Raw genomic sequence first — 13,908 nt, forward strand, 5'->3', positions numbered from 1 at the left:
TTAGCATCCCGGCCAACCCGCTCGGGAACAGGGGCCAAGGTGACATCGACATCCCAGCCGACCTTCTCAAGAACTGGAGCAAGAGTGGTGTGGGCATCTTTGCTGACCTGCTCAGGAACAGGCTCAGTCGTGGCATCAGCGTCCCAGTCAACCCGCTCAGGAACTGGAGTAGAAGCAGTGTCAGCGTCCCAGCTGACCCACTTTGGTTCAGTAAGGGAGATGGCATCAGCACCCTTGCTGACCCGCTCAGGAACAGAATCATAAGCGTCTTGATCCCAGCAGACTTGCTTGGGAACCGGGACAGAGGCGGCATTGGCATCCTGGTCGGCCTGCTCGGAAACAGGAACAGAGGTGAATTCAGCACCCTTGCTGACCTGCTCAGGAACAGGGGCAGTGTTGGCATCTTCACTGACCTGCTCAGGAACAGGAATGGAAACCTTGGCAGAAGTGTTCATGTTGGCACACTGAGCAGTGGGGATCTCAGTGGGGATGTCTTCATCGGCGCACCGAGGCATGGAAGCCTCAGCGGGGATACTCTCTTCGGCACTCTGGGAAACAGCTGCAGCTGGAACACTGAGCCCAGCCTCCTGGAGACCTGGGACTAACTGGTCAGCTTGCCACCTCCGTCTCTGGCCTCTCCTCCTTGGGACAGAGTGTGACTAGGGAACAGGCTAGGGCTGCAGTTCTGGAGCAGGCTGATGAGAAGAGGTCTTCTGGGAGCGGCCCTTCCTCCAGGCTCTCCTCTTCCCCATCCCCCCAGGATATATAGCAATTTTGGTTTCTTGGAAAGGTGAGGACTCGAGGTCGAGATCTGGCTTGACCCCGAGTCCTCACCTCCCTTTCTGACTAGCAGAGAGGTTCACTGGTTGCATCTTGGACGCAGCTCTGTCCTTAGGCATGGGGTAGTAAGGGGAGAGGGGGTGCTCCATTTCACATTGTTTACCACAGACAAGGTGGTAACTGAGAATAAGGTTTAATAATAAAAAGTTCTGATGACCACACTAAAGTAAAATTACACCAGATACCAGATAACAAAAAACATCCAGGAATAGAACTCAAATAATACACACTGGAAGACATAGACACAGCGAAGAATAACAGGCAGGTGAGGAGAACTGATACTGGGCTGGAGGTCACATATTCAGCAACGGGGAAACAGATCAGGTGAGCTGAGCAGATGCAGAACTGAGACAATCCAGGCAGCATTGAGGAACAAGCACAAGACTGGAGCCCAGGTAGCAACAAGGAACACACAAGTGAGTAACGTGACTGAGTTGGAGACAACTCACTCTGTGACGGGGGGAGAAGTACAGGATTGGAGCCCAGGTAGCAATGGGTAACAAACAGCTGAGTAGCGTGACTCTGGTTTGGAGACAACCCACTCTGTGATGAGGGAGAAACAGGTAAGCAGAGCGACACAGGACTGAAGACAACCTAGGCAGTAGCGAGGAACAACCAGGTGAGCAGTGCTGACACTGAGACAACTCACTAAGAACAATGCGAACTGGCAGGGTATGGTGAACAGAGTGAATGGACCAGCGAGTGACCAAAGGAAAGGGGGAGGTATATATGGGCTGAACAACAGGGGGGTAATGAGTAACAGGTGGAAACAATGAATGTGATTAGGAACCATGATAAAGCTGGGGCAGGTGAGGTGACACAGGGCAGGAAGTCAAACCAAAACAAAAGCACCAAAACCAGTGAGTCCAAACCATAACAGGACCCCTACAGTCATTCAGGGGTTGTCCCACGAGAACAGGCAGGGTCTGAGGACAAACACAAAAGGGGAAATTTCAGGCTCTGGCAGAAACTAAAAGCCACTCCAGAGGGTGAACTCAGGACCAGGCAGGACATGGAGGTCCCTTGGGTGGATGACCCTGGCATGTTGTTTAATGGGCTTAGTCAAAGTGGTGAGGCTGATATGAAATAAATTTATTCTCATTACAACAAACAGAGGTTGCTCTCAGAAACAGTCATGGATTGCATAGTAGTTACTGCTGAACAAAGTCCCCTTGGATAGTTTACTTATTGCACAGGTTTACCTGCAGCAGTATTCCTGCCAGAGCTCCACTCTGGTCAGAGACTTTTATCCTGAGAACTGCTTTGAGTTAATTTTCTTGTGTCCACATCCCCTATCACAGTAGAATAACATGTTTGGAATGTGAATGCTCAGCTGTCTGAGAAGGGCACATCTACTCACGTGAAGCCAGCAGGGCAGCACACTTGTGATAAACCTTAATGAAGGGATCTGAGTTGATTCTCTGCTTCAGTTGAGCCTAAAAACATTTGGACAGCAGCAGCAACAGAAACTTCCAACACTGACAAGCAGTGACTGTAAGGTCAGTACTTTGTCACAGTTTCTAACAGAATGTTCTTTAAACTTGAAGAAAAAAAAAAACAATAAAGTGGAATATTTGAAAGTGTTTGCAGACACCATGCTGAACTCTGGCGTGTGTGCAGCTGAAAAAACAGCTTTAGTCTTATGCATTGTTCTTCGCTTTCATATTCATTAGGTGTTGTTCACTTTACATAAGTTTAATATTACTTTGGGATGCTTTTAGTCAAATTATCTTTTGTTTTATATATACATCGTGTTTTTATGCACCCATACATATGCTATTTTGTTTTTATATCCTTGTCCTGAGAAAAGGACTTTTCAGTTATAGTAAATGACAAACTCAATATCATGCTATTTAAAACTAAAAACTAAAACTAAAATACTGATCACCAGAAACATGCATTTTTATAGATGACATTTTTAACAATTATTTAGTAAAATGCCTTTCTCACTGCAAAATATCTGAACATTGTACTATTTAAAGTTCAACACATTTGCACTGTATGAAGAGGTCCAATCAAAAGTTTGTAGACCTTCCTGTCACTTAAAGTCAGACTGAGTTCCCAGCTCAAACTTTCTGTTAGAGCTCCTATCATTAAAACTCCAATGACAGAAATCAAAATAGATTTATTTGGGATTCCTGAGGGGTAGTACGGATTTAAAAAGACTGTCAGCATCAGTCATAAATATATATTATATGCCACCATGTGTTACCCTGCCTTTCTACAGCTTTATTCCAGGATTTGGTTTGTGCCTACAGTACATTTGTTAAATGACAACGCCTTTATCTGCATGAACTGCCGCTGACAGTTGTGCTTCCTTCATTCTGTCCAACGTCCTCCTCGTTCTTTCTATACTGTAAAGGGTGGCTAACTGATGGGGCTCCTCCAAAACCAGAACCTGACTCTGGGTATCGTTCAACCAGAGGTCAACCACTGGGAGTCAACACCACACCTGTCATCAATTGGTACTGTAATATTTTCAATAAATGTCAAGCTAGTAGTCTGTATGTTTAAAATATAGATAAAATTACATGTAATGCTTGCAAATTAAAACATTTTTCATGTTCTTCTTTTTACTGTTTTAATTTATAATTAGTCCCATTATATCTGCAATTAACAATAATACTTGAAACAGTTTCCACTGTGATCCCTGAATACGTATGTCTGAATTATTACCATACACTGCTTTCATTAGTGTGAAAGTCACAGAAATTAATGATTCATGATATAAATGATTGTAACATGTTCTCAATTTGGCTTTACATTACTCAGAGATTAAGCATTTGGCAAAATTACATTTAAACTCCCACATATGTTTAGTGTCTGAATGCTGTGTAAGTTAATTTCTTATATAGTTTAAAAAGAACAATGATTACATACCTGTTTAGCTTAAATGCTAATGTTCTGGTACTGTTGGTATCATGCCTGCACAGTACAAACTATGCCATAAAACCATATTGTATCTTGTACCCAGTCTCTTCTCTTTACCCAAAACAGTTCACAACACCATCATTGTGCTGAGTGTGTTGACCTTTGTCCTCCAGCTGTGTTTAATTTCAGTCTTCTTGCTGAAACTCTGGAGATTTGACAACAGTGTACGACAGGCTCTCAAACACCCAAACAAACACAATGGTAAGCATCTCAGTTGCTGTGGATTAAGGCTGCTATTTAAATTTTGCTAATCACCAAAGTTTCAGTGTTGATCAGTGAATAAAAACTACAAACAATAAAACTTTACATATCTGTTTTTTGTCAATTTTTAAAATCATGCATGCAAAAACAAATTACATATTTAAAGCATTCAGCGCTGAGCTTGTGGCAAAACGTTTCCCCATAATTCAAATAAAGTATGAATAATAATAATGTTCGCTAAATTGAACTGTGCCAGAGACCATATTGGTCAAGTAGTTGGTATATTTTGAAAAAGGAGGATTTCTGAAGAATTTTTAGCTGTGTAATCTTTTCTTCAGCATAGTGACTTAACGTTGATTTGTGTCTCTTTTGTATTTCTCCATCCACCTCAACCTTCCACCTAGACATTTATAAACAGGCCAACTACCTGCCATTTGATGCTGCTGCTGTCCCTTCATCACCTGCAGTGTCTGCAGCAGTGGTAGAATATGAACCCACCACGCACTCTCTGTATGAGCCTTTCATACACTGGGACCTGGTTCAGCACTGAGACTCCTGATCCTCCTGGCATTTACAAAAATTAAATGAGTTATTAGATATTCAAGGTTAACTTCAGTGTAAGGCACTGTAGCGTAATGGAATGCATCCTTTTTAAACAATGTGAAATGTAGTGATACTAGCTTTGTCTTTAGAGGCCTCTGATGTTCTGCCATCATTGTAACTAGGTATTTAAAAAAGTTAAGCTGTACTAACTTTTGGGTAATGTTTCAGAATTAAGAAAACTTCATTCAAAATGCCATTGAGATTTTTAACATCACTTATAACCACAAACTGTGACTTTGTACACAGCTTTTCTCAACAAAATATCATGTCTTGCTTAATGATATACAATGTAGTGTCCACAAGTCCAAAGTAGAGGGACTCAGAATATACAAAGTTATACCTTCAACTTTGATTCTAGGCATTGAGAGCAGCCAGAAGACTGCGACATGCAACCTGCTCTCTGGACTGTCTCTCCTTATCAGATGGAGGCCACCCATTAGAATGCATCTTGGACTCACACCTCTGACCTTAGAAAATAATTTCCAATTAACTCAAACCAGTACATGACATTTGGGTCCCTCTTGTCTGATCAGTCTCCAAAGTAGCAAAACACAGGAATGCAAAGGGAATCTCCCTTATCTTCACGAGAATGTGAACAGTGCCATAAGCTGACTTAACACACACAGTCTTTTGTATAAACACTTGGAAATGGAAACTTTAACCAAGAGTCGCTGTACCAGAGTCAAATTCCTTGTGTGTTCAACACACCTGGCCAATAAAGGTGATTCTGAAGAGTTGTGTGAAATATCTATAAAAAATGTTGAAATGTTTGTGTCAAACTGATGAGCACAAATAACTACAAAGACTTCTTCCTTAGAATTCTTATAACAGTAGAAATGATTCCAAAGCCTGAAGTTGCAATGTGATACATTAATGTTCAATGAAACTAATACATGCTTATTATTTCAGATGCTTGACAAGTCAACTATCACCAGAGACTTTGTTAATCCTGACCCCCAAACTCTGCAGTACTGCTCAGAAAGGGTTATATAAGAAATTGCTCTTTGATTTCTATATTTTAATGATTGTGTGTTAATTGATTGTCTTTTATTCTCAAAGTTACAAAGTTAACCATTCCTTTCTTTCCACAGAATGATCCACATATGAGTCTCATGTCAAACTGTGTTGCTTAAAATTGTGTTTAGATGTATCCCACATTAGTTATATCAAATGTTTTAAAGCATGTAGAATCTAGCTCAAATTCTGACCAGAATAACAACTTTCCACCATTGTTAACAACAGGTCAGTCATTCATCAGAGTATGTATTACATCTTTCCTCCTGATCATTTTCCCTGTGTACATATTGTAAATAAATGCATTTAGCTTATAACTGGCTTCAGTATGTCATCTTTGGGTCTCTCTTGTGTCCAGTAAGCAAATTCCCTGAACTGGTAAAATTTACGATTTTCAGACACAGAGTGGTTTAATTACTCTAAATAGTGGTTATAGTTCCATCACACTATTAAATAATAATAGTGTGATGGAACTAAAACCATCTTGTGCCCTAATCTAATGAGGTATTTCAATATTAGATATTGATACTCATTTTCATAAGTGTAGTTATTTCTGCTACAACAATATCATTGCAGATTTAATATAGCTGTTTATTCAATATTCAGTACAGAGTTCAGGCATGTTATTGATAGAATGACTCATGGGAGCTGTACTTTTTCAGATGCTAAAAATAAATTGTTGGTTATCTTTGTTAAAATCAAAAAAGTTTCAGCTTGTAATAGCCAGTGCCTTAGTGGCTGGTAGTTTGTCTTAGAACATACAGTAGGAAGAATTCTAGGAATGCACATAGTTTTTTCATGTGCAATGAAAAAAAAAACGCTAAATGAGATACAGCAGTAATGTCAGGTTTGCTCTGCGCCACCTGCCTCTCCTCCTTGGTTTTTCTCTCTCTCTCTCTCCTCTCTGCAGGCTCTCTGTCCCGGACGTGGCACACAGCTGTGCTGAGTTACACAGCTGAGGCAAGTTTCCTCATCACCAACATCCCATTTTAGACTCTGGCAAACATTCTTCCAGGGCCAGTACGTTGAGGATTTCTTCCATGACACTTTGGCTCTCCCTATTGACTCACCTGCAACTACTTCTGCACTCTGATCATGGAACTCTTAACGTCTCTTCAGCCCTCTAGCCACAACATCTATGCTCGTCTCCCATGAGCCCGCCAGCAACACTTTCCTCATCTCTCCTGGCTGACATCTTTCCCCTCTGCTCTCAGGTCAGTCAGCCTAATCCACTACCAGCTGTACTCATCCTCTCCTGACCTCTTTGCTGCCAGAGATTGCTGCCTCAGACTGCAACACCCTACTCCTCTCCTTGGACTTCCACACTCAGTGACCTCCTGAGAATTCTCTTCCCTGACTACCAGCTCATCTCCAGTCCTGGCACTTCACTGGACCTCTTCTCAGAGACTGTCACTATTCTCCTGCTGTTTGCTATTAATAAAATCTCTTGTCAGAACTTTGCGTCTCCCTCCTGAGTCCCACCTGCTTGCTCACCTCGCTTCATAACAATTAAAGCCCCTTTTACACCTCCTGCTACCAGCTTAACTCGACTTGACCCTACTCGCCTTAATTGTTTTTCCATTAGTTAAATGATTTGGGATAGTACCTGGCATTATTTTATCTAAAGCATCCATCACTGACCATCGATGGTGCTGTAGTGGAGAGAGCGAGCAGTACCAAGTTCCTGGGGGGGTGCACATCTCTGAGGACCTCTCCTGGACCAACAACACCACATCACTGTCCAAGAAAGCTCAAACACGCCTCTACTTCCTCCGCAAACTGTGGAGAGCAAGTGCACCACCCCCCATCATGTGCTCCTTCTACCGGGGCGCCACTGAGAGCGTCATCACTGGCTGCATCACTGTGTGGTACGGAGGCTATACTGCCTCCTGCAGAAGGACACTGCAATGCATAGTGAAAACAGCCAGCAAGATCATCGCTGCCCCTCTGCCTTCCCTTATGAACATCTTCAACACCCGCCTCACCCACAGAGCCATCAGCATTGCTGATTACACCTCCAACCCTGCAAACTCTCACTTCAGACTCCTGCCTTCAGGGAGAAGGTATTGGAGTCTTCAGGCCCACTCCACCAGACTTACAAACAGCTTCATCCTCCAGGCTGTGAGGATGCTGAACGCTGTCCATTACCTCTGCCCCTGGACCGTAACCCACCACAGAACATAAAAAGACTACCTCTGCTGTTTGGACAAACTCACTACATAACCCCCTTATTGTTATAATACATGTAAATCTGCTGCTGACTGTTTTTACCATCATATCTGCTGCTGGTCATTTGCACTGCTGTCCATGTACATTTCATTAGCTATCATACATCTCATCACCAACGCCCCTGGTGATGCTGACCACCTGACAATCTTATTATTTGCACAACTGTCACACTGAAGTCGTCACAGTGACGACTCGCATGTCGACATTTGGCACGTGTTTTACGTCAGATGCCCTTCCTAACACAACCCTGACTCAAACCTGGGCCGCAGCGGTAAGAGTGCTGCGCCTTAACCACTAGCCTACCAGGGACGACTACCATTTAGTTTATCCTAATTACTTTAATTCAGTCTTCATATTCTATTTATTCTGAGTTTATTCTACTTTCATTCTATTTAGTTTCTTAAATAGTATGGGCATTCAATATTAAGAGAAAAACAGTATTTCCATTTTTCTGTATGTCCTGCACATTTAGTGAATTGACAATAAAAAAATCTTGAATTTTTGGTATCACCTCCAATGACGTTCCAAGCGAGCTGAGGCAATACCAAACAGTGACATGTAAGCACAGCACACTACTTACTGGTCAGAGAGGTTTATCATTACTATGTGGCAATCTTGCCACCAATGAACCTGAATGTTTACATGTAATAACACCAGTTGCTCATTCTTCATCCGTTCATAATACTAGCTGCTACTTCTCTCTCATGAGAGCTATAGAGGGTAAAATTAATGGTAACAGAGGCCTGGAGCTTCTGTTACTATATAATATAACTGTTATATTACATGAACCACCATATCAAAGATCTTATCACATTGTCCATATGTTACTGAATATGATAATATGAACACAATGGCTACAGCTATGACTGCTAAGTAGAGCTAGTTAGCTGGCAATTTGGCAGTTCATCAAATGACTGAAAACATTGAGCAAATTAGTAACTGACATTACTTGGATAATCTGACCACATATACAAAACCTAGATGGTTATTTTCTTGCTTGAAACACTATCAAAACTTAATAAAACTATGACTTCACTGGAAAACAAAGCAACTGGTACCAATAGTGAGTAGAGTTGAGTAAAGTAGGGCTGAGCTGAGCCAGTACCAGGCGGTGCAAAAGGGGCTTTAGTTACTGAAGCTAATGAAAGAGAGGCTGCCTGTTAGGTGGTCGTGTGTGTGATGTGTTGCTCTTAAGTGGCCAAAAATATATGATATCTGGTTTAAAATGTGTATTTTTTAATACATCCTTGCTTTCCTAGGAGAAGAAACACCTGCAAATATAAACCATCTCACTTACGCCAAACAGCCATGAATACAGCAAAGAAAACAGTTGCCCCATTGTCAAAGAGATGGGTGACCTGAAATGAAGTAAAGAAGCCTTTAAAATAATGCTTAAGACCCCCCTGATAGAATCAAACCATTTTTGGCACAAGAGTTGGTTCACTGCACATTTTCCATGAGTACAATAACAAAGTGTGCAATAGCTGTTGGGAATATTTTTTCCTGGTGCAGTAGTGACAGTACCTTGGCATAGATACAACTGTCAGACAGTCTCAGGTAGGGACAGTACTGGTCACAGATGGGGCACATGATGATATCAGTGGCCTGGCAGATTTCTTTGCTGGAGAACAACATTAAGAGCATCAAGTGCTTGTAAAATCCAGCAACAGTCAAAATGTCTTGGACAACATAGTAAAAACTGATTCAACTTTGAGATTCCCAAACTGTTTGTGTGTATATCTATGTGTATATTGTACAATGCTTTGAATACAACAACCAGCTGTAGAGGTGTGTGTTTTTATCAGAAGAGAGAGGAAGTTCGTTTACCTGGCCTGGCAATGCTCTACAGTGAAGACACCATACAAGAATACCAGGAGCCCAACCAGGGCAGTGGGAAACAGCATCCCTGTGTACCAGCCAAGCCAGGAGAGGTAGAGACCAATCTTCTCCCCAAAATAACTCCTGAAACAACAGCAGAGAAGAGGAATGGGGGGATTCTTCAGTTTTGGTAAGAACAGATTTATTGTATATCCTCATGTCTTAAGACAGTTTGGAGAGAAGCAGTGGACAGATCAATCATCTATTCAAAGCAAGTTTGTTCACTGGGTTGATTTAAAAAAGAGAGAGATCATAGTCACTTAAATGTCTGAATGTATTTACCTGATGAGGTCCAGTGGTTGGTACTTGTACCAAACCCCCCACCAGGCCCAACACTCATACAGCAGGTGCCGGTTATTCTCTGCTCCATGTGTTCTGATGGAGTTTTTGCTATGATAGCTCCCCTGTTAAAATACACAGAGATGGAGAAACATCATCTATGTATGTACTGGAGAAATATCAGTACAGATTTTAAAACAGGTGACAGAATTTACTTAAGAGACACAGTAGCTTTATGGAGATCAGCCAAATTACCCCATGAAGAGGGAAAGCTGCTTCATAAGAATTATTGCTCAAAAGACGATTAAGCCCTGGAATCACAATGAGAGAACTGTAAAAGAAGAGAAACATCTGTCTGATGTCATCAAAAAGCAACATAGCAGATACAGGCCTGTCATTTTTTTAATCAAAATTCTACTATCGCACAAGTTTGATCCATTTGAATTCAGATTTCACAGTGTAATTGTGCAAAAGGCTTAGCCTTGTATTCCAGTAAAGAGCATTTGTAAAATGCTCTGTCTGACCCACTGCATTTCCTTTTGCCCCCTTAGTAAACTATACTATTGCTGTTCTCTTTACTAACAGAAAATGAAGAGAGCTAGTGAGCTGTGCTGGATTGATATTGTATCTGAAAGGAATGTATACAACCATTTTACCTCCACTTCAGATATTTCTATCCTTTGTTATAACATCCAGAGAAAAACTCACCCATCTTATTTTTCCCTTCCTCATATGTGACCCGCTGGAGGATGTGGTGGACAATGCGACTTCTTGTGGCGTTGCTGAAAAATGTGTCTTTGTTGTGGATGATGAAACTGCAATGAAACGAACTGGTTATTACAAATCTTCCTGCTGTAAAGGGAGTCTTGTGTGTGTTGGTGTTTGCATGTGCGTGCCTAGGTCTTCGTATGTGTGTATTTGTTCCAGTATTGAGACAGATTCCAAGTGGCAAAAGTGCAAAGGAGGAAATGTACCAGCCAGCAATGTAAAATTAAGCTTAAAAAAATCTCACAGGGATGAGTTTTTAAAGGGCAGCTCTGTGAAACGCACTGATGTATCCTCGATCGACTGAAAGGGGCGGTAAAGCTCTCGTTCTCCTCCAGGTCAGGCAGGGTGTTATTGTCAAACATGGGTGACATGGGCTTGCGGGGAAGCCAGTCACGAAATTTGTTGACATGCTTCATCCTGCAAGTGGAATTTCTGTTAAAGGTGCCAGAGTTTTGTTTACTTGGTTGATCTCATGCTGCCTCCTCGCTGAATACTCACCTGCTCATGAACTTATGTCGTCGGTGCATGTAAAAGATTTTCCTCCTGGAAAATAGAAGGTTCACAATAATGAACTAAGGATAGAGTGATGTAGTTCAATAATGACAAGAACAATGAAAGGTACATCTACTACTGACTACTATCATTACTCATCCAACTTTTATTGCTGATACTGAACCAACAGTTCTACACTGCTGCTTACAATAATAATAACAATGATACTACTAGTTATACAAATATTAAAGGTTCTCACTGGAGTTCTTCAACCACTAGTGGCACTATGGAGTAATCTTTTTAAGAATGGGCCCTTGTGTTTTTTGTATTGTTCTCAAGCTTACAGACAATGTAATTTGCAGTTAGGTTGATCAACAGTTTGTTCCACAGAAAGAAATGCAGTGAAACACCAGCAAAGGCAGTGAAGAAGAAAACTGCTGGCTAAAAAAGATGTTAGTACATAAAGCAGAATTCAAAATGTTTAAAAAAAATCTGAAGTTTGGACTTTTTATGAAGGAAGAAATGCATTTAACTTTTTTTTTAGATGAACTGAATGTACACATAACTTTTGTTTCTTTACAAGAACTCTCCACAAGGTACCTTTAAGTTTTATTCCATTATACTTTAAGACACAAGAGTCTCACCTAAAAGGCATGCGGATGTTCATAAGCTCTGCATAGCAACAGAGAACATCCCATGGTATGTGAAGTTTCAGAAAAATAACATCACTGTTTGTTGAAGAGGCCTGTAAATAAGACATACAGAGCAATTTCACATTAGAAACAAGGGTCGGATACAGTAGCTCAAATTTGGGGGGGGCTATTAAATGTCTTCTTAACTTTTTGATGCTGTATTACCCATTACAAATATGGTGTAGGCAGTGTCATCAGCACCTATTCAACATCAATACGTTTGCTGGGATCTGTTCTTTTCTTCACCTGTCTGGCTAAAAGAGTAGGAGTATTGAATCTGGAGCTAATTGAAAAAAGACCTAAAACATCTTGATGACTCCACACAAGACACACACACAAGTGGGCTGTTGAAGCAGACAGGAACCATCATCTTTCCTTGTGTGTTCTGGATAACAGTGACCTTGATGCTACTCCATCAGCAAGTAGTGCTTAACATACTCACAGACACAGATCACAACATTCACTTTTTCCATAATTTCAAGTGATACTTTTGCTAAATATGAAAGCAGAGGATAAAAATTCCATTAGCACATTTGTTTAGGCTCCAAGAGTGGTACCTCATCAATAAAATGCCACAACAGCTATCAGACCTTGTAAGACTGAGCACAAAGCCTCTGAGTGTATGTTGCCTCTAAGGCATTTATTCAGCTATTTTTGTTGACGTTGTTGTTGTTGTTAGCTATTTTTGGTGAAGAGCCAGGTTAATAACTATGTATGTAAAAAAGAAATATTTATGCTACTGATTAATTGGCACCGGGTGATGATGTCACTTCCGGTTTAGCGATTTCCTGTTAGAAAAGAAAAATGGCGAACGTGTGTGCCTTTTGCATTCATAATGTGTATGCATTTCAATCTGCTAGGAAACATCAAAGAAGCAATGCAGTACTTTCTATATGTGTCAGTTGACATAGAATAGTTAACATTCACTATGATTGCGTTAAAGAGAGTTAGATGCGATGTTGATGAAGTTTATTTACAGTTGTGCATAAGATAGCTGATATTATGCATTTGAACATGTGTGTGTGTTGAAGTGACCCACCATTTATAGTACAAGTATTGGTTAATTAAGCATAACTGACACTGTTTATTGTATTGTTTGTATTTGCAGCTTTTACTATGCTGTTATGTGAAGAATGGACAGTAAATGTGTTTGATTTTACTACAACCTTCTTCATTGACTCCAGTTTAACTCGGTGTTTAGTCAGAGTTTCAACATGCTGTACAAAAACACTAAGGTAAAAAGGCAGAATTATCAGATGTTTCCACAAGTGGTATAATGGCTACTAGATCAAACTCCAAGTCATCTGTATTAAGCGCCAAGAGACATCATCGTCATCAGCAAATACTGCTGCCATCGCTCGAGCAAGAGCAGAAGCTGCCAGAGTACATACATCATATGCCACTAAGGAGGCTGAACTCAAGGAGCAAAGGGCTGCCAAAGAGGTAGAAAACCAGCTAGAGCTAAAACCAGAATAGATGTAGAACTAGAAGTGCTAAACCTAAAGAGAGAAGCAGATGCAGCTATGGCAGAAGCAAAGGTGCTGGAAAATGCAGATATCAGGTTTGCTCATCACCAGCTGCCTCTCTTGTTCTCTTCTCCCTCTCTTTTTACACACACACTCCCAGTGGAGCTCGCAGCTGATTACAGGACTGAGTATTTAGGAGCCGCTCAGACGTGCAGACGTTGCCAGTTCATTTCAACCCCTACCACGAAGTTTGGCCACGGAAGAAGCTACAATCTTCTGTTCGACTCACATCTATGACAATCACCACTCAAAGTAACACTGTTTCAAGTTTATTTGCACATCGACCTGCTGTGTGTCTTCCTGTGTAGTCCCAGTCATTGTTTGTCTCCTGGACTGCACCTCTGCTAGCTCGAGCCTCCCAGCTACGCTACCTCTGTAGCAGCTCTCCTGCATCAGCACCATCCTGCCTGGGCCAACCCTCCACTGTCTGCACCAGCTTAGACTCCGCCACTTAT

The 13,908-nt window shown here is 41.3% G+C and overlaps 1 protein-coding gene and 1 long non-coding RNA gene across 2 annotated transcripts in view; one reads left to right on the forward strand and one right to left on the reverse strand.

The window, feature by feature from the left end:
• The window catches only part of LOC109961006 (anoctamin-4), a 28,867-nt gene that overhangs the window by 14,652 nt on the left and 307 nt on the right, over positions 1-13,908 (reverse strand). The window contains 9 exon segments of the mRNA XM_020601532.1: positions 9,116-9,176; positions 9,343-9,439; positions 9,646-9,780; positions 9,979-10,100; positions 10,231-10,286; positions 10,684-10,790; positions 11,026-11,160; positions 11,242-11,286; positions 11,880-11,980. Coding sequence (XP_020457188.1) covers positions 9,116-9,176; positions 9,343-9,439; positions 9,646-9,780; positions 9,979-10,100; positions 10,231-10,286; positions 10,684-10,790; positions 11,026-11,160; positions 11,242-11,286; positions 11,880-11,980 — 859 coding nt within the window.
• LOC109960978 (uncharacterized) lies at positions 2,030-5,903 on the forward strand. Its single transcript, XR_002275076.1, has 4 exons — positions 2,030-2,339; positions 3,203-3,305; positions 3,838-3,972; positions 4,377-5,903. It is a non-coding gene; the product is annotated as an uncharacterized LOC109960978 (long non-coding RNA).

This window comes from Monopterus albus, unplaced genomic scaffold, assembly GCF_001952655.1.
Source record: "Monopterus albus unplaced genomic scaffold, M_albus_1.0 scaffold51.1, whole genome shotgun sequence".
Lineage (NCBI taxonomy): Eukaryota > Metazoa > Chordata > Actinopteri > Synbranchiformes > Synbranchidae > Monopterus > Monopterus albus.